We start from the raw sequence: 26,429 nt of genomic DNA on the forward strand, positions 1-26,429 counted from the left end.
AGATTTTTCCGAAGTGCCACTAATGAAAATGAAGCCCCAGAGCCCTCAAGTGACCCATCACAAAGGATATAAACATAAAACTCTACATCGAAACCTTCAAGGGAGGCTATTACGCTCAGCATTCAGTGCCACTGTTTCACTGACACTCATCACAATATATTGATAGCAGCATAAAATGTAAGAGACAGTAATGAAAGAATGAAACACTTTTTTTTCAGTAACTTCACACTTTCATTATCAAGTGATAGCAAGTTAAAAAGAAATTCGACTTCTGAGGACACTGAGAATAATTTAAAAAAAGAAGGGATATTTGGAAAGTGTGTCTTTTTAAGGAGCAGTTACCAGATTGGAAATAGACTTTGGTGAAGGCCTGTTGTGAGAACACTGGTGTCAAACTCAGTGATGTCACTGGAGTAAATAAAGGCGCTGATGTTTTCAGGCAATGATGCTGTCTGTATGAACATGGCCTCACTCTTCTTCTAGAAGCAGCCGTCAAGTTAAGGGACATACTGCAATTTTCTTACCAGGAAAATCAAATACAATTTCCTAAAATATTAGTTTGATAGTTTGTTTTTGGGGTTTTATAATTGTCACACACCAATTGTGATGTACTGCTAGTCTTCAAAGCCGGTATGCATGAAAAAACACAATGTCAGGTTGCAGAGAAGTGAAAATCTTTTTTACTATGAAAGAGGAAGCGGTAACAACACAGCTTGTGAGCAAGCCTGTTTGGAGAGATCAGACTGGTTAATGACAAATGTTGCCAAGGATACAATATTTAACATCATTGTGCCTTCATTTTTTATTTAAATCCATTTCCAAACACACACATGCACATTATTGAAGATGCACCTTCAAAAGCTTATGGTAATTCACAGTCTGGAGCCTTTTTCTGCTCTTGGCTACACTGTGGTCCCACAATGAGTACCAAGGCTGCAAGTCTGCACATTTTCCATCACTGTATGTGGACAAAGAAAGGTGCCAGTGGGTGAGCAGATACATGGGGTGGGGGTGTGCTGACGGACACAGGTAGCTTGGCACAGAGTAGAGCTCCCATCTACTTGGCATTATTCGCCATTGTTCTGTTGCTGTTTTCCTGGCACAGTTTTTGATTGAACTGGTGGCGAGGTGAGGATTTGGCATAGGGTGGGTTTTACCTCTGTTATAACAATGGTCTGCAAACAGGGGAGGTAGGTGTTTGTAATGTGTATTGTAGGACAGGATTGTCTAATGGAGGCTCATAAAACATTGTGCGAGGTTTCTGGAAAGGGATATGTGGTTTGTAAAAGGGCATCTGAATCCCGCCGCTCGGTTTGTCTAATCAATTCTGTGTCCTCACCGGGCTGTCCCGCCATTGTCCTCAGACAGTATGAGGCAGTTTACACTCAAAGGGATCTAATTGACACAGTTCTTATAGCACACAGTGAGAACGATATACCTATTATTTCTAGATTGGCTCAAGAGGGAAAAGAAGGCATTTTCATTGCAAGCACGCCCTAACACCCCCTAATCATGACCAGGGTGCCCTGTACGGTGCAGAGCACAGCCTTGCGTCCTGACAGATTATTCGTCGTGAATGTTTGGGAATGATAATGAGATCAAAACACCTCACTAAGCTGGAAAGAGAGGGTGGAGATTGTAGAGGGAGAGGGAGTGAGAGAGAGAACGAGCAGAGGAGAGGGTGAGCGATAGCTGCGATAAATTGCAGAAGCAGAACCACTTGAGCATAAAATTAGATTTTACAAATGTGTTGTTACCTGACAGTCTTCTGACAGAGGAGATATCACAACATTATAGGGCTGCATGAGTACTACTAATCGTATCAAATAAATAAGAATGCCTCTCAGCTGTGATGGATCTGGATGGTGATTCAATGTGGACAGTAAGTTAGAGGGTGAAATAACATAATTAAAATGGCCTTTCTCATTATGTACTCAAACATTAGGGGCCCAAATTCAATTTATATGATAATATATGGTGTGATGTAAAAGCGGTACACATTATGACACATTTTTTCCAAATGCTGTGACACTTAAAATCAATGGCTACTGATTTTCCATTAAAAAAATATTTTTTAGAATATATAGACATTTTTAATGTGACATTTATATTCTTCATTTTCAGTTTATCATCACTGTAATAAGAGTAGTACAGTAAAATTTCAGCTCAATCCAAATGAGAAAGTTTACATCCACAGTATATTTAGGGAAATTTACCACACACACACACACACACACACACACACACACACACACACACACACACACACACACACACACACACACACACACACACACACACACACACACAAAACAAGATTCTGACCCCTTGGAAATGTGGCATGTTTTAATTTGGTTTGCTTGAGTATATTTTTGTGTGTTATTAAATCCTACTTATCTCTTTAATTAACTAACATACCCTCTTTAATTTCACTCAACTAAAATCATTTTGACTGCCCATAGACTGCCCTGTCTGCACATGTGCAGACACATAACACCACTTATTTCTTTTTTACTGTCTTGGTTGGAAGCTTGATGGCTTGGTGGGGAGGAGGTCACATCACAGCAAGAAAGTTCTGTGTCGAGTTTGCACGTTGTCCTCATTCCCCAGGTTCCTTCCAGATGCAGTGTCGACTTCCTGCAGTTCGAATACATGCAATATCTGCGAACTGCTAATTCTAAATTAATACTATAGATGTAGCATGATATTACTTAAATATAATGAAAAGATCATATTTGTTATTAAAAAAAAAAAATCAATTCAAAAATTTTTTTTAGTGTGCTTGCGAAGAGATCCTGCAACTATAAGAAAATATATATCCTTAATCTGTGACAAATATTGATAATTTTTGATAATTGATTACTGTGAGACAAAGCATTGAGTAAACAGTCCTTTGCCATGCTATTGATGGTAGAAATAATGAGTAACTACATTTGTAAGAGAACAATGAATGAATTTGAATGAAGAATGGAAACTCTAATACCAGTCAGCTTAGCAGCTAGATGGTGTGTGAGGGACAACGCAGTGAAGCAAACCTTATCTGTACTAAGCTCCACAAAGAAACAATGTGTGTGAGCGTTTGTGTGTGTTTGTGTGTGAGAGAGACGGTGTGTGCACAAATGTATTGCACTAGGAATAAAATAAATATAGGGTGTTATTCCCTGAGGTGATAAATCTATGGGGAAATATTTGTCCTGGGGTCCGTTGCTTGAGATTTCAAGCAGATAATAATAGCTATATTGGATATATATAAGACAATAAAACCCATCAATAATGAAATATAGTAAGGCACTTTAAATGTCTTTTAATGTCTTTACAACAGTTGTTTTCAAGTGTTGAATATTGCATTTGGTTTTATTAGATTTAAGTTTTTTTTTATCGCATTGAAGTTTTCTTATATAACAACAAAAACTCTTAAATTTAGACCAGATGCTACATTTTGTCACAAAGGGAAGGATAATTTGGTTTGTATTCATATTTGTATAAAGCAGCTGTAAAGTGTTTACAACTTCATAATTTGAATCATAAAATGTTAATTTTTCATGGTTTTATGTTCCAAAATAGTCAAAAAGCAGTAAAAGAGAGTGCTCAACCTGTCGTGGCCGCAGCAAAATTGTCCTTTTGTTGCTCAAATTCTGATGCTGAATTCTAGGTGATACTGATCAACTCAAAGTGGGTGGTTAAGTATTGAAGTATGTGATTTAAGTCATAGCAGTGGATTGATGATATTGATGTAGCATGGGATCTTGGGAGTTGCTAAACAACTGTCATTGTTATGCAACCATCATTTCTGTGTTTCTTTCCCTGTCGCCTCATTGTTCAAAGAAGCTTTTACTGGAGGCCAAATTATCTAAAGAGATATATTTCCTCTCAAACGTTCCTGATTACTAAAAACAAGTAAAAACACTGATAAAGCAGTTTGACTATAAAAATCTGTCAAAGTTAGAAGCTGACTGTTAGCCAAAATATTAGCTCAGACATTTCTGTTTGAAAATGTTTATTAAAAATATGATCATAATGTAACTGCAAAAAAATAAAAAAACAACCAGATAGAAATGTCATTGAGTATTATTTTAAAAAATTAATGTATGAGCAGGATCTAAGAGTATGACACAGAGAAACACACTATGTTTCCTCTGGTGATATTTGAATGTTGCTGGCAGAGCAGACTTCCCAGATAATTATTAATCATCGGTGCTTTATAAATTTAAATATTAGCAGTTTCAAAAATACAGAGATGATGCTGGTTTGAAGTGTTATGGAAAGAATAATTATTGTTTTTAATTTTAAAAAAAAAATTATATACGCGAATAATCCCCGGGGGAAATTAGTGGCACGCTCTAGTGTTAGTAATTTTCATGCATTTATATATATTAGTGTACAGGCCCTGAACAAATAAGCACACACAGGGGGCCTGTACGCATGCAAGTGGAGGTAGAGTGGCCGGCATCCCCTGCCTGGTGCGCCCAAATGAGTAACAAGGGGCATGGAGCTTTGCTAAGGGGCGCCTCAGCAGTGCTCCGGATCTGAGCTGACATCTCCCACTGTCAGCTCACGGGCGGACGGACGGATGGATGGATAAAAGGTGCTCCTTATTTTCCTATCCCTGTTAATATAAAATATCTTTTTTATGTGTCATAATCATCACAAAATGTACAAATATGTCCATGTCCTCTTAAGGAACAAATCAATATAATTTCATATCTGCAAATAAGATGAACAAGTTAATGAAATGTTTTTAAATAAATAATTTGAGCACTGTGTGACTTTAATTGCCAGTTTGGTATTGTCACAGTCTGGCCTGCTTATAGCAGCAATACGATAAGACTGCACAGACAAACAAAGCTTAAGATAACAGTTCTATAATTCAAATGTAATCTTTTTTAATACCCTTTAACTGTTAATATTTAGTTGTGGTGTTTTGTTTAAATTAGGTGTTGGTACAGGTATGTCTGTCCTTACAAACCATGCTACATTTTCAACTCTGGTCGATTCTGTTCATAAACACAACCTGTTATTTTGGCCGTCGACATAATCATTGTACTGAAACGCAGGTGATAGCAACAGAAGTAATATTTGTATATATTTCTCCAATAAACAACATGAAGACAAAGATAAATTTTTTCAAGCTGGGCATAGAAATCTATCAGCTAAATCAGGACTTCAAGACTAACAACTGCATGAGGAAACCCCCTTTGATCCAAACACTTGAGCTGAAGTTAAAGATAAAGTTGTTGAGAAATCAGATTCTTTATTCAACATCTTAAATCAATGTTTGTTTTGCACTGCAGGTTGGCTTCTTCTCCATGGCAGGGGCTGTACAATTTATTTTAATTATTGCGAGTGCAAGTCAAAAATGTAGGTATAATTTAGATCCTCATCAGCTTTTTCCATGATGAGTTGATTCTTCCTGTTTATTGGTGTGCAGGAAATAATCTCACAGGTTCCCCTCCTCTATTTCCTGTGCACCTGGTTTAGAGGATAGATTTATTAAATATTCCTTTGTCAATGAAAGAAAAGAAACAAACCCAGAATTTTAATAACATTTTTTGTCTTCTCAATTTGAGTTTCAAGCAATAATGTGCTCACATTAGAATGGACCAAAGATGATTCACCAGATTAGTTAATCAACCACAAATATCGGCTCTTTTTTCCTGGTCAGGGATCACATGTCACACAAATATATAAATGTTGTGAATGTAGACAAACGCATTCATGACGTGACCTACAGGGAGTTGTCACATCTTATTTTTACTTGACTTGAGTGTGTTTGAACTGAGAAAAACAAACAGCGAAAGAGAACACGACAAGACTGATCAAACCCGGGGCCTTCTAGTGAAGTAGACCACCGTTAAATAATAAGTTCATTTCCTCTCATGATATTTATCAGATGATTGGATATAACAGATTCCTGGCAAGCTTTTTTCTTCTTCCTTTTTTAGTGAATGTGATACAAAATGCTTTTTTATTGTCCAGTCTTCTTTCTGGTATTTGTATTGCATAGCATTTAGTCTACAAGTGTTGTGTATTTACCCATGATAATAGAGGAACACATTCATCCTGAAATTGCCTGCATTCTCCAATGTTCATAGTGGTGTGTGTGTGTGTGTGTGTGTGTGTGTGTGTGTGTGTGTGTGTGTGTGTGTGTGTGTGTGTGTGTGTGTGTGTGTGTGTGTGTGTGTGTGTGTGTGTGTGTGTGTGTGTGTGTGTGTGCGTGCGTGCGCGTGCCTTGTGCAGGTCATTGTTTGCTGCCATCATTGTCAAACTGAGTGCAGTTCCACATCCAGGGAAACAAGAAGCTATTCACAAGGAGATTGGGAATCCCACTAGTGAAAAGAAAGTACAAAAGAGCAATAGTCTGAAATGCAGTGGGCCAGAATACATGTATCCAAGAGTATAATGAGCTGCTTTCATTGTTTGGGCCTCTAAAATGGTTTATGTGGCAGCAAGAAACCTCAATGTATCACACCATAGTTGACAATTAAGTACATATTCAACCCCTATCTGTTCTTTCTATAAAGAGAGAGTATGTGTGTGTATACACACACGCACACACACACACACACCCACACACACACACACACACACACACACAATATACAAAATAAATGGTAAAGTAATGAAGTCATATTCATTGTTGTTGTGATGCTGGTTGCACCTGAAGCTAAGGTCAAATTCTTGCTTGGCAAAATTTAACAGAAAGGTCATCGATCTTATCCTGTCTTCTGTACAAATTTCTTTTTCCAAAGGGCAATAATGTCACAGTTTTTGTCCCAGCATTGAAGACAGCAACTACACAAAAAGGACCTTGGAGAGTGGTGACGTTTTTTTCACCTTAAAAACAAACAGTTGTGCGATTGTTGTTAGGACAGGGACGAATGCACTCGTATAAACGTCAGTGGGTTATTCTTTTTTCACATCCTGTTGCAGACAGTACTTCTTGAGTCTTCGATGTAAGATCAAACATTTGGATGTCAACCAATGATGGAAAAATTATCTAGCTCCTACTGAACTACTTAAACTACAACACATTCTGCTCTGTTATGCAAATCAAAATGAAAAATATTGTCAAATACAAAAAAAAAAAATGCAAAACTGGCAAGCCAAACCCCCGTAGTACTCTGAAGTTATGTTGTTTGGGCTTTCGATCTTTCACTCCCTGAAGTCTGACGTCTGTAAATGCAGATGTAAAAATGAACATTTTCTATGGTACCCTGATGATTTCAAGTGAACAAACTAAGCTGCCTCACAGTCAGTTTGCTACTATCTACAGTCACAGCAGAGGGTTGGTTTATGCTTGTGCTCTTGCCCATCTTGTTTGCAGCTACACATGTTGGTCTTTCATGCTGCAACACGAATTTTCCTTTGCAGCCTGCCCCGTCTGTCTCGTAGGGCTTCCTCTCAGCAGTCAAAGACCTGCCTTCCCACCAATATCAAAAGTTTTTGTTTATATTGCAAAAAATCAAATGTTAAAAACATATACTTTAATAAATTGTACAAAAAATTTGCACTGCTTTTAAATGTTTTGAATACAGTTGGCAACGGTCAATTGATTTAGCATAGCTAGCGCCTGGAAAAGTGACAAATCGGGAAATAATTTCCTCTGTAGCATAGCACACTATTCAAGTTTCATCACATTTTACCACCAATGGATGCCGTTTTGTCTCTATTCATTTTCCTTTTTTCATTTGCATGATCCAATTTCTGCAGTTTTAGAGTTGAATTTGGACCATTCTCTTCTAACACATATCAGTCTGTGGCTTCTGAATACGGCAGATCCACAAAGCCCTCAAAGGACACATTATTGAAACAGCTGTCATTAGTGTGTGATTTATATATTGTGGAAGAGAACTTATAGACTAATTAAAGGCCTTTGTGTTCCTGTGCATCGAAGGCATGCTAATTTGAAGCCTTTGACTGACACTCACCAGAACAAGTCTGAAATTCATGCTCTTCAATTTACTGCAATAATGAACATTCAGTGTGGTCGTTTAAATGGAAGCTTGTAAAGGTTTTCCCTAATATTACAATCTCTACATCATTAGAGTACATTTTAAATAGCACTGGACCAAAAAAGCTTGCTTATTCCTTCCTTTTCTATACGGTTTTTAGAGCTTGTACAATATGTGCTTGATCCTGTGCTCATGGCAGAATTCTAGAATCGGCAAAGCAAATTATCTGCAGGATTTTCTTCCCAAGGAGCAGTTTTCTTCACTTATTAAATTTGTTAAAGTGCTTCTGAGCAATGCACCTTTTTATCCTCTTAAAAGTCAAATTACTATATACTCCAGCAATTACTTAATGTACTCTAATGAGATTTCCCCACAAAATGGTAGGATTCATTTATTTTAATGTGACACATTCCACTGGGCGGTTTATGCATCACGTCCTCTTTACAACGCAGTGGGACTCCAAGTCATAAATAGTAAGATGAATTCAAGAATCTCCATCGTACCACAGAAATAATCGATGTTTGATTCTGTGATCCACGCGCCAGGGGGGGGGGGGTTTCAGGGGCATTATCAGGTCAATAATGTTATTTGTGATGCCAGCTCCCTCTAGGATTAGAGAAATAATCCTACCAGACTTCTTGGTAGCTTTTGTGAGCCACAGGTTATGAGTGTAAAACACAAAAATAAAAATAGTATTAAAAAACACACACAACAAATGGAACTAATACTAATATCACTTTACTCCTAAAATGCCACTGGAATGCTTTAAATAAAAGCCTTTTCTGAGCCCTTTTTTATCTAAACATGACCTTAATGTAAAAAACAGTCATTTGTAATGGGATTTTATATAATCAGGCAAAAAAAAGGCCTAAATATTCAACAGATTTACTGATGATGAAATTAATCTGTTAGTCTGTTAGAAATGAGATTAACTTTATTGGAAAATAGAACACACTGACATTAGGAGTGATGCGTCTGATTCATTGCAAATTATAAATTCAGATAAGACATACATGTTAAATAAAAAAGCTCAAATAGAAGTATTCAATCAATATACTAATAAATACTACAAATTGCAAATGGTGAAAAAATAAATACAGTACATGAAATAAAAATAATAATAACTAGGCACATTAACAGAATTTTGACTTACATAAAACAGTCATCTCCTATAGACATTTAGTATTCTAAAATGCTTTATCTCAGTCCAAACAGGATTTTAAAGGTTGCTATTGTAGCTTGAATGATGTCCATAAAAGCTTAAGTTATGCAAAGACATTGGCAACTTTTGATATTACTGAACTTTTTCCTTCTTTCAAAATTGACTGAGACATTTTGCTTTCTTATTGAAATGGATAATGTGATGAGAGTGGAGGCGGAAGTTTCTCCATAAGCTGATATTCCTACGGGCGTCTTTTAAGAAGCTGTCTTAACTGTCTTCTTAAAGGCTGCAGCTGAGGCACAGAGGGGTTTGTTATCTTACATTTGACAGTACATGTTTTGTTTGTCACTTCACCAATTATACACAGTGTACTGTTTTAATGTTTAACATGACAGTTAAATGCTGCAAAGTTTTCTGAATCCTAAATATTAAAAACAAATATTACTTATATTGCCTTATGATTCCTTTACAAATGTTATTGAACATTAAAATAATGAAATAACAAAAGCTACCTAGTAAAAATGTATTTCATTTACAAAAAGTATCATCTTACTGCACATTTTGGCAGAAATGTTCATTTTAAGCTGAAACCAATATTTCATTAAACCTTCTCTGTCCTACCCCAATAAACTGTCAATATCATTCGACTTCTCGAAGCAAATGTTAGATCATGTGAGCAGCACAACCTTGTAGTTTGTTTAGAAATAATCATTTTAATTAAAATAGCACTAAGAGAGCAACTACAAAAAACAACTCGACAACAAAAAATAGTTCCCAGAACAGGCAACAATCTGCATGGTGAAACAGGAAAAACACAGCTCAGCTCAGAGCATACACTATGGTGATGTTAGGAGGGCTCTGCCTAATGCTCAGTTATAATGCTGAATTTGTTGACACCTAAATTTTCAAATATGCTTATCATCAGTAGTTACAGTATACCTGTCACAGATTAATCAAATACAGTGATTCTGCACTGATCTGATAATATATCATTGGAATAGTCAAAAGTGAAGAAAATTGGGCTAATGTATCCTGACTTCTACCCTGTTACATTAACTAGGTCCAAAGCCACATGACCTGTAACAGCATTTCTTTTAACCCCTTGTATTTGAATATCACATTTTCAAAGTTCCATGCCAGACGTGTTTACTGAAAATTTGACTTCTTCAAGCTACAATCACTATGACATCATTGGGGATATTTTATGAGACTTTAAGCTGCATCAAGAGATATAGAAGACATTATACATCTGTTTTCACAGGCTGAGAAGTGCTTTCCATGACAAATAAACTGATGTATGAGTATGGAGTATTCCCCTTTAAGTCACCTTAATAGAGTTTTCAATGCTTAACTTGGGATATTTGAGTGTTATTGTCTGTCCTGTAGGCACAGTTTGTCATGAAAAACCCTATTTCACCTATTGAAATGTGGAAAAAAAAACAGCCATTTTCCTCTATACTACAGGATGTTTGGTTATGATGCTCGGATACACACGTCTTCAGCAACACTTTGATGTGCATATACACATTTTGCAAGTTCTAAGGAGTTCATCCCTTTTAAAAGACTGAAAAAAATGCCTCGAATTTTATGTTGAGGAAGAGTATCATCTCTATCAGACCCACCGTTGTGATATTCTGGTGAAATAAAAGGAAATCTTAATGAAGAGACAAGATATTTTTTTCTTTTTGCTGCCCTGATGTAACAGACTCTCACACTCTTTAAATCCATTATGGTGTTGGACTTCAAAGCAGATATGGAGAGGGCCTCTCCAAGTTTGCCTCAGAAAACTAATGTCCATGCACTATGTGACACTCCCCAGGTGTGAATGCCTTTCATTTCTGTCAGTGTTTGTCCTTTTGCTTATGGTTATGTTTTTGACTGATTGTAATAGGCTTTATGTCTCTTTCTTTTTTTTTATTTCAGGTGGGATTTTTGAGCAAACAGATGGACCTGTTTCACTTGTTAGCGCCGAGGAGCTTGCCTTCAAATTTGCTGTCAATAACATAAACAGAAACAGGACTTTGTTGCCAAACACAACACTAACATACGACATACAGAGGATTAATATCTACGACAGTTTTGAGGCTTCCAGGAAAGGTGAGTGGCTCGTTCTGTGTTTGTTAATGGATTGTAGTGTGAAGGAAATCAAGAATGGTTGGTTGATAAAATGTCCATCTCGATGATGTTTTCGCATAAATAAGAACTTTAAATTCTTTTTCTCAAGCTTCTATCTTTCTTCTTGCTCTTCTCCAGCTTGTGACCAGCTGTCTTTAGGTGTGGTTGCGATTTTTGGGCCCTCACATAGCTCATCGTCGAATGCTGTGCAGTCTATCTGCAATGCATTGGAAGTGCCGCACATCCAAGTACGATGGAAACACCATCCCATGGACAACAGGGATAGCTTCTATGCTAATCTATATCCGGATTATTCTTCGCTAAGCTATGCTATCCTGGACCTGGTACAGTTTCTCAAATGGAAAACAGCCACTGTCGTGTATGATGACAGCACAGGTGAGAATTAGATCATTTAGATTTAGAGATAAGTGAATCTTCACCACCTCATTGCCTCTGTATTTTTTTATGTGAGCCTGTTACCCATAGTGTTTCCCCTCCCAAAGGTCTTATAAGACTACAGGAGTTGATAATGGCGCCATCCAGATATAACATCAGGCTAAAGATCCGTCAGCTCCCTCTTGACACACAGGACACGAGACCCCTCCTCAAAGAAATGAAGAGAAGCCGGGAGTTCCGTATCATCTTTGACTGCAGTCACCAAATGGCAGCACAGATTCTCAAACAGGTCAGTGAACATGTGGCATGTAATGCCAGATCTGTTGGGTAAAGTACCAGGTCCTCATCCACACAGCTCTCACACTTCCCAAATGATTTTTTTCATGTTTAAATGCAAACATGTAGATTTTGAATCGTCAAAAAAGAGCAGCTAAGTGGCAGGAGAAGCTGAAGAGGAATAAAGCAAACAGGCTAATAATGATTCTGTAGCTAAAGTAGTTATTATTATTATTGTTTAATTAAACCAACTTCCATCCAAGTTGGTCCTTTTGTCTGATCAGTTGAAGGGATTACTCAGAGAACATCATCAAGGCTGATATTCATCTTTTATAATGGGATAAAAATCTGGAAGGACAGATTTGTATAAATGTGGATGTGAGTAAGTGAAGCGTGTGGTCATTCCTGTAAAGCCTGTTTGTGCCTAGAATTTCTTCTAATTACTCTAAATGGTCTTAGTGATGTTTCTTTGCACAAATGTTTTGTACCTTCCTTTAGAAAAGTGGTCCCCAACCCCCGGGCCGCGGACCGGTACCAGTCCATGGGACATTTGGTACCGGGCCTCTCAGAAAGAAGAACTTATTTACATTACTTCCGTTTTATTTATTTTGGAGTCTGAAAGACGTTAAATTTGAAAAGTGACGTCTGTGTGGAATGACGCACTGACAAATTCATGTCTCGGTCACGTGACAGGTTATCAACACACACACAATGAAGCGCCCATAAACGCACCAGTGTTCTGGAATAAAGTCAAGGCAGATTATCCTGAGATCGCCCAAAAAGTATCGAAAACCCTGTTTCCATTTCCAACCTCCTGTCTTTGTGAAGCGATTTTCTGCTGTGACCGAAAACCAAACCAAACTGCGGAGTAGACCAGACATATGGTACACACTTCAGGTTTCATTGTCTCCCGTTACCCCTAGATCAGCGGTCCTCATCCACTAATTCTCATTATTGTAATTACTATTATTTGATTGACTTGTTCATCTTTCTATTGGAAATGATCAATATTTCTCTTGCGTTGAATGAACTGATTGTAAGTTGCAAAATTTCAAAATAAACCTCATCAGTGCAGTCACTTGAATCGAGTTTTTAATGTAATTATTTCTTATAATTATTTCGTTTACAGAGACGAAATAGAGATGTTGATTATCAATTTATGAAAAAAAGTTTGTTTGTCTGTTGATGTCTACATTTTGCATAAAACCACTGCGGACGATTTATTATTAGACTACAGCTGTCCTGGCATCATTAACAATTATCGAGCAAATGAAGACTGGTCCGTGAAATATTGTCTTAGATGAAACCGGTCCATGGTGCAAAAAAGGTTGGGGATCGCTGCTTTAGAGTACACATGGTGGCTCCTGAAGCATTTCATATTATTCATATCCTGAGAAATGGTTTGTCCAAAGATGTCAACTGGCATTTTGACCAAAATGTGATTGTCGCTGAGTTTGTTTCACGTTTTACAGCTAGTTCTAATGACATTCTAATGGATGGTGCGGCTGGTGATGTCTATTTGCACACTGACAATGTTTGCTAATTTTTCAGTCATTCTAACTTGGCAGTGTACACCTACCTAAGCATAAGATATATGACTACCTTGAAACAATAATTAGGATCTATTTGTACATGAAACATTAAGCAGTCCCAAAACATTATAAGAATCCACACTAATTTTGGCACTTTTCTGGCAGGTATGTTACTACAGAACGTAAATTTGTAATGAACTTGCATTATATGATGAGTCTATTATTTACTTTGGAAATATTGTAAGAGAAAATAATTTGTAGTCAGTTCTTAAACAAGGATGAGTAAGATCCAGAAAAAGCCCATGTGAGTTAGCAAAGAGCTGTCAGCATGATGTACAGAGTAGAGAACACCGTTTCCTCCCGTTATTTGAATAAGTCAGTCTTCCCAAGTTATTGAGATGTAAGGAGACATCTTTGAGCTCGAGGCCAGTCTGCACATCTTGCACCGAGGAATCATTGTCCTCTTGAGAAGAAGCGAGAAAAGGGTTTGAGACAAAAATGCTTTTGACAGTTTCCTTCCAGGACCTCTCAGAATGCTACAGCACAGGCCACAGGTTTTAAAAGACAGGAAGACGAGTAATTGGTTCAGACCGATGTCAAAAATACCACAACCACTACGCTTGGTTAGAGACTATGCTTTACAATACTAGACATTGAACTTGTACTTTTCTTTTTATATAGCAGTTTGCTGTGACACCTTCCAGAGAAGCTTTTTTTCTTTTTTATTAGGTCACTTGGCACAACCAGGTCATATTACTGGTCTATCAAAAATAGCATCATAAACAGCTCAAAATATTGGGTGTATTGATTTACGCTACCAAGAAAAATATAATTATTATTAGAGGCTTAAAATAAAACATTGAAGATATTTTTTTGTTAAAGATAGATATGCAAAAATACTATGCTATAATTTGATCACTAAACTATATGACAGTAGATTCTAACAATGTGTAGTCATCACTTAATGGACTGTGGTGTCTCTCAGCACACTAACATGATCTCGCAATAAAGCCCACTGTGAAAGTCACCTAAAATGACTCCCTTACTAAAAGCAAACTTGGAATGAATATCACGAACGTTTCATATTTGCAGCCAGCAGCAACAAAATTTACTAGCGAGATTTGCAGACTACTCCATTTAGAGATTTACGAAAAAGGTTAGCTCTATCCAAGACACAATAAGTATAAATAGGAATTTATGTGTAGTGTGATTTGAATGCTGCAGCAGGTGCGCGTGTATAAAGAGTATCAGAGGTGACTATTTTAGAAGGGTTTTCATATCAACACAGAGATACACTTTGCCAATGGAATATTTAAGTTACCACGTCATGATTCTCAAAAGTAAAAGTAACATCTGTAGTCGCTCCTACAAGCTCACTACATTCAACATTTCAACAGGTATTATTTGCCTGCAGATTGCACTATGCATCTCTCTTGGGTATAAAGAAGTCAGCATACCCTATTGTTTTAAATCTCTGTCATGACCCTCCTGTTTCAGAGGAAACAGGGACATGTGATGGTTTTCTAAAATAAGAGGTTGATGATGAACAGGAAGGAAAGTACAAGAACTTGTAATTCATTCTGCAACAGTGGAAAAATACTTCGATCAATCAAAACTCCCAATCACACAAGAAAAATATCACACAAAGTTTCAATGTCATGTACTTGGCTTGATGTCTAGAGTTGCAGACGTAAATATGCCTCCACATAGGCAAAGCATCTTATTCACATAACCTTGGCTTTTTTTCCACAACAGATGGTACAATTAAATGGAAAGCACAGTCGCCATGAGAATACGGTGCCTTTGAATGTCGATTGAGCAAAGCAAGTGGTGGTGATGGAGTGTTTGGATGTGTGACAAAGATTACTGAGCTCTTTTGATTGAAGCCTCTCCTTTCAATGTGGGATAATGTCAGATGCCCTGAGCCATTGCACACCATTGAAATACATAGAAATACATCGAGTACTCTTTCAATTGTGTAATTCTTTCGACCACATATGGCTCAGAAGTTCCAGCATATGAGACGGGAAAGTCACACAAAAAAAATTGCATATAATTGATTTATGATCATTAAAATGTGCTCATTCATTTTATTTTATGATGTAGCATTTGCTTCAGAATTGGGTCCACAAATTATTTTGTTGATTCTAAAATACTCTGACATGACACAGTGACCTTCTTTTTCAGCCCGCCTCTCTTCATTCATGCTTTTGTATCCCATCTTCTGCCTTTGTCCCTTCAGGCCCAGACCATGGGGATGATGACAGAGTATTACCACTATATCTTCACCACTCTGGTAATGTACTGTACTTGTTCATGCAAATTCCGTCCTTCGTCCTCATCTACTCCCCGCTTGAGTTTTTGATGAATAGCGGCTAATTGCCAATGAGGGCTGGATCCGGTCCATAATATCAATTTTGTTTGACAAGCTGGAGGCATAATGGAGTCTTCGGTGCGCTGTAGTAAACACTCTGCTTTATAGTAAAATCAACAGAAGTCTAAGAGTTTTAGATGGCAGCATAAAGAAAAAAACAAACAACAGCTTGAGTTCTACCACTGCCTGCAACTTCCAACTTTGTAATATATAATTAAACACTGCGTACATTCTGTGTTTGACAGCAAATCCTGTCGAAATATAAGTGCATTTGTCCCACCTGCAGAATGAAAAAACAAATATCTAATATCACTTTTCAGTTCAGTGAAATGGATTTTACTTTAACTTTATAGCAGGCGTATATCCTATAAACTGGCAACTGACAGAGTGTGGAGCCAGTACAGCCCAGACATAAGGTTAATTTTATTCTCGATCCACAATTGGATTAGTGATATATTTGTACATGTAATCTGGGTTTGTTGAATCCCCCCCCCCTCCCTGATGAAATAATACTGTCTGACTAAAACAAGCAGACCCAGCAGGGAGCCGTTGCAGCTCTTCACTGGTCTGGTGACAAACAGACTGAACGGGAATGAATACCAGCATGATCTGTGCTGTTCCTTTCACTCCCTGTTATTGTCTCTGTTTCTGCCCCCCCATGAACACACACTTCTTGTCTGTCTGAAGTCAGCCGGCCTGTTGTGATAATGCGACATGACACTGAGGTCCGGGCATGATGTGTGTCATATTTCATGCTTGACAGCATGGCAATGGCGATGGTCTGCCATGTGTTGTGTTAATGTGTCATGTCTATTGCTGTCAGGTAAATTCAATGCTTCTTGATTACAAATGTATAGACGGAACAAAGAAACCACAAAGGATTACCTTAAAAACCTATATTTGATCTGATTTTCTGCAGCAACGTACATCTTTTTACAATCAGAGTGCGCTAGCTAAAGCTGCAATGTGCTGTCATATTGATAGACACGCTATTACGTTTCTACCTGGTGGCTAGATTTGATGCAAAATGATGAATATGGCCATGGCATACATGGAAATACAATTTCTTCTTGAAGGAATCCACTGATGTCTGTGTTGTCTCTTCTGAGGTGGAGGAAATGCCAGCTTATTAGAGTGTGAAAAGGCAACAGCAGAGTGGTATGGAGTAATAACTTCCTTGTCTTTTGAAATGAGTCTGTCATAGCTCCTGCTTCTCCATAGATGCCTCTGAGACCAAAGCTACACATTCAGATATGTGCAGCACATTCTGAAGTTAAGATTTCTGTGTAATGCTGTTGTAGGATTATGGTATAGATGCACATTTAAGACAGCACTACAAAAACAAAAACAAAAAACTGAACTAATGATTGGAATGAGTTGTTTTTCCGATATCCCAAAATATCCTTTTAGAAATGATAATGTCATAAACAATGCTAATGTTATTATATTATTATTATTATTATTATTATTATTATTATATTTTTTTAATTTTTGGTTTGTCCGAATAATTCTTTCCCAGTTAGTTTGCTTCCACATTGTAAGAAAATTGCAACATGCATTTTTAAAAATATATTATAGAACAATATTGATTTGTTTTGATTCAAAATTCATAGAAGAGGATTGTGCTGCTTTCTTCCATGAAATAAAAGAAAAAAAAGTAAATAAATAATGTCTTCAGTGACTGGCGGCGACTTCTTAGTAAGTGTCTTACATGCTCTTGTTCCCCTAGCACTAACCCCACAGGGTGCTAATGAAATATCTATGTTCATTGAAATGTATTTTCCAAACCCCCTGGCCCATCCTGACACGACATGTGTCAACACGTGACTTCACACTTCAGCTACAATGGCTGTCCCAGAAATTACAGCAGTTCACATTGAATTGCTTTTTTCTTTGCCTAGAAGTTGCCCTGGGAACACAAGTGTTGAATTATTAATACCATCTAACATCATTGTTGTTTTTCTCTTATTATTTCTAAGCTATAAACAATAATTAAAATATTCCCAAATAAGAAATCTGCACCTTTTTTCACATAGACATGATTAGCAAAGACAAAATATATCCTGAGCTTTTAATTTGTGCAACATAACTGCCGTACAAAAACAAAAGTAATTTGTCAATTCTAAAAGGATTTGCAAGCAGAAAAAGGTCTTCACTGGATTCTTTTTATATACTGTATATTATATATATTATATATATATATATATATACACATATGTTGCTGCAGCCGATACTGTTCCCGACTCTGCTTTAATATCTACATTTAAATTTAAAAAAATACTGTACTTTTTCCTTTGTTCCACACTCTTTGGTCTTAATATAGCTCCTCTTCAATCAACCTCTGCACCATTTTCTTTTCATGTGAGCAGAGAAGTATCCAGGACAAATGCTTAAAATGAAGATATTCAAGGCTGACAGAGTAAATCATTATTTTTGTTTCTCAAAAGGACCTGATGGCCATCGACCTCGAGCCGTACCGCTTCTGTGGCGTCAACATGACTGGCTTCCGCATCCTGAATGTGGATAATCCCCAGGTTGCATCTATTGTAGAGAAATGGTCGATGGAAAGGCAGTTACCACCTAAACCTGACTCAGGCCTGCTGGAGGGCATCATGACGGTATGTTTTACTACTTTTGTGTTGTTCCTTTTGAAGACAGTCATCAAAATGTCGATGTAAGGGAACTACGTTTATCTCTCTTATCTATTAATCATGGCTTTTGCCCATGGCAGGGAAATGTTTTAACCCTAAACAGTATCCCCACAATAAAAAAAAAACCCTTACCTCAGCAGTTGCTGGTCTCAGTAAAGTGTACAGGAACCACTTATATCGCATTCTGATTTATATAAACAGGTGACACTTTAAGGCTGTGACTCAACATAATACTGTATAATTCCACAAGTTCAGCCACAGTTATGCTAAATTTTGAAAGGAAAGTTGTTGATTTGAAAGGTGGTATAAGCAATGACACCAAGTGGTCACAGCTTCTCATAAAAAATAGTATTCTATTATTTTAGTGCAGTACAGCATCTCTTGTTCTTGTTAAGTGATTCAAGCACACACAAAGGAAATCACCAGTTACCCTGCGATACAAAATTTAATGATGTTTTCAATTTGATTCAATTCATGGGCCTTTTTTCCATACTAGAACACAATAATAACTGCACACCTTTACTTTCTACCTATTAGCGTAACATACACACATAAGTCATTGTCATTAATTAAAATTACATGCAATAAATCTGGCTTGAAAGTGACTCCTCTAGCACATAAAAGTAGAAATTTTCATATTATAATAGCTTCCAGAGCTCACACATATATGCATATATTTGTTTTTGCTACTTCCTAATACTGACTTAATCCTTTAGTACAGTTAACAAACTGTCCTATAGATATAGTCTAACAGATTATATGTACAGTAGATGCCACGTTCATCATGCTTCCTCTAATGTCCACAAGGGTTTTTTTTGTTGGTTTTTTTAAATCAGGTTGATTTTAGAGAGCAGCGTAAAAATGTCCTCATTGTCCTATTGTTGGCTGTTGGCCATTACAGGCTTGGCACCAATCCCGCTTCAATGTCCAGGAAGAGAATGCTCAGATTAAAACAGTAGCACAGACTTGTGTTTGCTATAATTGATGATATTGGTTTCATTGATCATTTAATTGATATATCAGTACAGATTGATGGATCATCACAGGTTGAACATGAAGGTGTTCAAAAAATCTAATGGTGATATAATAATAACGTAAGTGAGAAAATCATTTAAGTATTATTCAAGCAAAAGCTGAATGTACAGCATGAGCCAAGATCCGTGAAACGATGAATGAAGATTAAAAAAAACAAAAACACCCCATCAGAAAAATTCCTGCCTCTTGTTCTGGCAAGTTGATAGCAGAGTCAGATATTGGCAACAAAAGCACAAATCCACAGGGTTATGTTTTATGCTTTCAACAGTCCAGACAGGGTTGATATAATGGCTTAGACAACATTCATTAAGCCCTTTTGCACCAATTATCCTTGAACACGGCAGTCTCCAGAAACACTGCTTCAGACCAGGTGTATCACTTTACAGCCAGCCTTTTCCAAGTAGCTTAGTAGCATTGTACTATTCCATTAGTGTGTATTTAGTGCAATAAAAAAGACAAATATTCACAGTCCAGATATCAAACACTGTTTGGGATGAGATGCTAATGGAAAGAAAGGAAGTTATTCCCAAAGAACGTTGTCACCAAGACTGGAATATCTTTGAATGGAAGGTTTCCAGTTGTTGAATTAATTCCGTCAGGCTATCAGACTTGCCAGAAGTGCTTATATTTTTAAAACATGACTTGTTTTATATTGTACATTTCACTAATGTTGGTTTTCCTTTCATGTGCCAGTCACACAAATTTCATTTGACAACTTTATTTTTATTTAATTTTTGAGTTCATTATTGTTAAATATGGGTCTATTATCTACCCGTCAAAGTCAAAGATTGCAACCTGCTGTTACCATTTAATCGTTACATGTACCTGTACAACTTTTTATGGAAAGAGTTTCTATGTGTTGCAAGATTACAGTTATGTAGACCTAGAGCACATGTACAGCATGTGACCGTTATTTAAAAAGATAGAGCTAATATATCATTTCAGAAACACATACATATGCTATTGTTTCTTAAAAATCCTTCCACTTATGTGGTATAATTATTGCAGTAAAAGAGCTACAAAATGAGAAAATCATATTAAATGAATCAGTTTTTAAAGGAATGTTGGAAAGCCGTATGGACATTTCCATATGAGTCCGTAACAGATAAGAGTGATGGAGAAGAACGTGTTTTTGTCTTTTCACAGGCATTAGCTGAAATAATGTTCACCCCTTATTCCAGACAGATGCAGCTCTGACCTATGATGCAGTCCACATTGTGTCCGTGTCGTACCAGCACGCCCCACAGATGACTGTAAACTCACTGCAATGTCACCGCCACAAACCCTGGAGATTTGGAGGCCGTTTTATGAGTTTCATCAAAGAGGTGACAGGACACCTTTGGCATTTTGCTATTTGAACCAACAATATTGATATTATAGGATATTTGCTGAGCGGTATCTGTCACACGAGGAGTGTGGTAAGGGGACCGGGGGGGTGGGGGGTGGAGGTGTTGTCATGTGGGCTTTGGGATATTTGCCTAGAAAATCAATCATATCCACATACAAAGCAAACCAAGGTTTGATAGACACATCAAAGTAGCATTGTTGTCAGCTTTTTAAATTCCATGTATTCATAACCTATTTTCCAGAAAACACGTACGGTAACCTTTTGAAAACAGAACTAGTCTAATCGGCTCTTATTTAATCTAACATGAAAGACAGAGGCTCAGAATACACAAACAAGCCTGTGAAAGTTGTAACAGTGCATTACGTGGCAGATTATGGGTGTACTGAGATACAACTATATTGCACCTTGATTTTTTTCAAATGATAAAATCATTTGTATTGATTTTTGTTGTGGTTTAAAGATGTTTAAAAAGCATGAATTATCAGTATATATATCAGTATATATCAGTAATTGCGCAATTAAACCATTGACCATCTACATTTGTTATATGTTATCCAGGCCTCACCTTCTAACCCTGATTCTTCATCTCTTGTAACTTTTGGAAGAATTTACTCACAGAGCAAATAGCTTGCAACTGCAGGGCCAAATCTTTTCCCGCTTCTACTTTTCATTAGTAAAAGTAAACTAGATGCTAACTTCTCTTCAGTGGAAGATCATCATGTTTGTGAAGCTCCAGTTAACAGGCGATTCATCCTAAGGTTCAGTTGGTCCCCTGTTTATGTTTGGCAACTTATAATCAGTTTAAACCATAAGTGTTGCATTGAATAAGCAGCTTCATTAGTTACTATATTAATCACGTGTTACGATTATGACTAAAAGCCAAGAGTATATGTGATTGTCCTCAACAACAATTCTGCAGAGTTCCAGTTAGAAAAATATTTACCCTAGCCTGATTTACATGCTGTATCAGACGGAGTTTTGACATGTTCTGAAGGTCCAATTGTCCCTTCAGCTGTGATGTGACTGAGGCGCTGACAGTAAGTTAGAGCTGTTATTCTGGAGTTACAGCTATTTGAACATGCCGCCCACTGTGGAGGTGAGAGGCCAAATGAAATAAGGTATGGTTGGGAATGGAGGTTGAAAAAGAGGTCCACACATTTCTCCTTTTCCTCCATCGTACCAAGAAAAATCTGCAAAGGACACAGAAATATGACTGAGAATCTCTTTTTATGAAGAAAAAATGAAGCAGTTCAGATGAATTTCTGAACATGCGGTAATGCAAACAGTCTGAGAGTTAACTAAAACAGGTGTCAACACGTATAGGAGTTAGCATCACAAGTGCTAAAAGATCTCTGCCCCCATTAAAAGGAGAACAACAGGACTGTGGGAGAGGCTGATGTTTTTCTGCTGGTATCATGGAATCCTAATAGGGGGCAGTTGTATGTGTTTTCCTGCTCATGGGGAATCAAGCGAAAGGAGACGGTTGTTAATTAACTCCGCAGGCTAGAGGGAAAATGCGTTGGAGGCGATGAGATATAAAATGTAATTAAAAAGAAAGAAATTCATCTTGTACGGTTTGTGTTTGTGTCCTTTTGGTGTGCATGTGTGCGCGGGTGGGTGTAAATTTTCTCTCAATTAAAAAAAAATATTATATGGTAAGTGTTTATATAAGTATTGTTAACTGTTTGCTGCTATCAATTCGTTTGAATCTGTTATTATTATCAATATTATTGCAGTTGGAATTTTACCAAAACATTTTTCTGCATAGATCACAACAGGTGTGACCAATTATTGGATGCACAATAAAATCAAAAGTCACTTATAATCTGCACAATTATTGAGTGTGATCTACTGCAAAAAAGAGAGTTTTTCATTCATGATTTTTGTCATGATTGGATGAGGCTTTAGATTTTAATAGTATTTTCAATTTTAAGAAGATGATATATTTAAATGAGTATAAATACTTTGGAAATTTATCTTTCAGTCCCACTGGGATGGTTTAACTGGGAGACTGTCATTCAACAAGACTACTGGTCTACGTACAGACTTTGACCTGGACATCATTAGTCTGAAGGAAGATGGACTCGAGAAGGTAACCCATTGTTTTCAGTGCTTTCTTTGCAGAAAAAAGAAAAGTACATACTTCTAAACTGAGAATGGAACTTCTTGATCTATATATGTATAAAATTGTAATGAAATATTGATTTCAGATGGAAGATTCTGATTCCCCTTTTAATGCAGAACAGATAATGCAAATTTGACAGTATCATTTACCTCCTAACAAGAGGCAAATTGGCTGTTTGAACATAAGCATGAGTTAGTGGATCATAAAGCAAATTGGATTAGGGTACACATTAGGGTGTTAATTGGAGCCTCTCTTAATGATAATTTGAGGTGATGCCCAAAATGCTGTTTGGTGGTAATGAGCTGTATAAACATGCTTTACAAAAAAAAAAGAAAAAAAATGGAGTAAAAGATTGGTAGTGTAGAACTTATTTTATAATACTGGAAGGCAAAGTCCCCTCTGGGCTATAAGAGCTTTTCTCTACTGGAGGGCTTTCATACATTATGAATACATCAAATAGGGATAAGTCCCATAATGACTTCCTCAAATACTCCCCACAGGCTCAACACTACACTTTATAATAGCAGGGGCTTTTCAGCTTGTAACCCTTCTGTTCAAAAATGGAGCTTGTAATACTGCTGGTTTCAAATGATACATCTTTTCCATTTCACTGGCATCGTGCCCCGCATCTGGTCAATTAAGTGCAGCATGGCGATCGTGTGAAAACTATTTGATACCATATTATCATCTTCTCACTGTGTCTCCGACAAATCCTACGCTCGAGCATGTTTAACGTTTATCCGGATTGCTGGATTTTTTTTTTTCTTCTGTATCCGTGGAATCGGCTTTAACTGTTTGAGCCGGTTAACATGTGGATGTTTCTCAACTAATCCAGTGTAATTGAATATTAGCCCAAGTTGGAGCTTGTGCGGTATTACGAACAGGTTCTTAGAGTGCTGCTTTCATTCAACGTTGGAGGGCTCGGATGGGTGAAATGCACGTGATGCTCTTCGTGTTGTTGCACGAGTAAATAACTTTTGAATCAAGCTCTTTGCTAATCATGTTTAATGAATTGAGCTAATTGTAATTGGGCACAATTAGAAAGAATTTTGCAAAGCATTAACTATTGAGAGATATTTATAAATCTCTCTCATGGAGTTCTCTTTGGTTGTGTGTGACAAACTGTGACTAATGTACTTTTCAAATTAGAGCATATGCCCGTTTTTGGATTAGATAGGGGTGAGGGGGACATTAACTGCAGTGTTTCCTGATTTTTCTGTGGGGGCTGCGTGTCTTTAAATTGATCCACCTCAAGCTCAAACCCCAGTGACTATTAACAGCTGTGTCTGTTGTAATAAGGGAAGTGGGAGAGTTATGGGTAGGGTTACGAGAAGGCCCCGACCTGCAAACAGAGATTTTCAACGACAGCCAAAAGACTATTTGTGCTAATGATATGTTCCTGACTTGTTCTCTACAGCGAGCAGAGCTTTGTGCTGGAAAGCTTGTCACATGAACAATATAACTGTCCAAACTCTTGGTTTGTCTTTTTGCAGAGCTAAATTGTTATCACAATATTTTTAACTACCAAATCCCTGCTGCAACTTAATTTGATTATATTTTCAAACTAATGTTACGTTTATTTGAGGCCCATAGTTGTATTTCTCTTTTCGATCAGCATTTAGTAATTTGTAGTGTAACTTCATGAATAACATACTTTTTGATTGTTATTAATACTATACATTATTACTGATATTTGAAATTAATGATCCAAAAGATCTATCTATCCATCTATCTATCCATGGATTACATAAAAACTTTATTTTGAAAATTTCTCTTTTTGTGGGGTTGCTTCTTGTGCAGTGATGTGATGTAATCAGCTTGTTTTTGTTTATCCATTTTTGAGCATTAGACTTAAAGTGCACCCCTAAAAACATAGAAATAACCAAATCCTTCCAGTTTCCCTGTTTATCCATTATGATTTTCTTCAAAATGTCTACCTATCTCCTGTGTTCTGAAAGGCTGTAGCCTTCTGATATAAGGGTGACTGGTTGGCTGTGAACTTACTGAGGTCACAACCCAATAACAGACACAAAACATCTACATGATTTTCATCTTCTATAGGTGGGGAAGTGGAGTGCATCAGGAGGTCTTAACATCACAGAAGTGCCAAAGCGAAAAGGGATGAACATCACAGATTCCCTTGCCAACCGTTCCCTGGTCATCTCCACTATCCTGGTAGGTCACCAGCGTAGGCTGGGGGAAAACAACATCCTTCGCCTTTATGTTTCCTTCCAGATATTTCAATTTTTACAATACAAAATTGTTACCTTAGTAGTGCTTGACACTACCCAGAAAGCACCAGCCATATTTCGTGCAGAATGTGGATTGATCAGTTTATATTTATTCATCATTCTATATTTCATCAATAGAAATAATTACTTCAAGTATCAAACACACAAAAACCATGGAGCCCCTACCAGATTTCTCCGGATGTTAAAGTGGTGATACCTGACATTCAAGGAAAAGTGTAAGGAGTGAATTCATGCTAATATAAGATACAAAAATTAGATTATGTCTCAAGCTAGCCTGCTTATTTCCCCACTTGAAGAAACTGCATTAGAATTAATAGGCAATATTAGTGGCTCTGTCCTTTTTATTGTATTCGTGAAAGGTACAAGTGCACATGTCTTAACAAGGAATGGCTTTAACTCTTCATCCTCAAAGCCCCCTTTCCTTGTAACATGTTTAATAATGTGAACAATAAACACATACTAGCAAGAATCTATGTGAAACAATCAATACCAGAATTTTATAAGGGTCCTACGTGTAAGAAGAGGGAATAATTCTAAGAGGTCAAGGGGTTAGTAAAAGGTCATCATTAATTGTCCCAGTTTTAACGTTACATTGTGATCATACATACTGGGAACCGCCTGGAGCAAAAAATAACTAATGTAGGAACAGAGGAGTACAATGTACAATTCTCAAGGATGCTTTAATTACATGTGAAGATATAACAAGGTGATCCCTCTTCCAACTCCACATTCATTTGCTGATCTCATTTTTAAGAATGTCACTGGATGCTGAATATCTTTGTGAATTTATCAGGGGAAAGATGACACTGATGCCCCCCTGTGCACTATTTCAGGACAGATGTACAAGCCACACTGATAAACACTATCATTATGCTTACATTGGAGCACAGTGCTGTAATTATGACAGGTGAGGTCAAGGTATACTTAATTAATGACTATCATGTGCTGTCTTTGTTAATTCTGCCTTCCAGACAATAAATAGAATGAGGATTATTGTAATATGGAACCACTGCAACAGGAATTGAAAGGACTGTATTTGCTTACTTGATATTGCACGTAGAATTATAATAATATAATTTCCCTCACTAAGTGTTTCAAGCATTTCAGCTTCATAATTTTTTTTTTCCTGATAGTACATTTGAATATTTATGACAAGTTTCCTGATTTCCTGTTTTGTTGTGAATCATTAGTTAAAGATGTCTACTTTCAAA

The 26,429-nt window shown here is 37.0% G+C and overlaps 1 protein-coding gene across 1 annotated transcript in view; it reads left to right on the forward strand.

Annotated features, from left to right (window-relative positions):
• Positions 1–26,429, forward strand: part of grik3 (glutamate ionotropic receptor kainate type subunit 3) — an 86,263-nt gene that overhangs the window by 36,702 nt on the left and 23,132 nt on the right. Inside the window, exons 2-9 of the mRNA XM_068323942.1 lie at positions 11,038–11,211; positions 11,368–11,625; positions 11,733–11,914; positions 15,676–15,729; positions 18,255–18,425; positions 20,675–20,818; positions 22,826–22,933; positions 25,028–25,141. Coding sequence (XP_068180043.1) covers positions 11,038–11,211; positions 11,368–11,625; positions 11,733–11,914; positions 15,676–15,729; positions 18,255–18,425; positions 20,675–20,818; positions 22,826–22,933; positions 25,028–25,141 — 1,205 coding nt within the window. The remainder of the gene's footprint in view (positions 1–11,037; positions 11,212–11,367; positions 11,626–11,732; positions 11,915–15,675; positions 15,730–18,254; positions 18,426–20,674; positions 20,819–22,825; positions 22,934–25,027; positions 25,142–26,429) is intronic.

Source organism: Antennarius striatus, chromosome 9, assembly GCF_040054535.1.
Source record: "Antennarius striatus isolate MH-2024 chromosome 9, ASM4005453v1, whole genome shotgun sequence".
NCBI lineage: Eukaryota > Metazoa > Chordata > Actinopteri > Lophiiformes > Antennariidae > Antennarius > Antennarius striatus.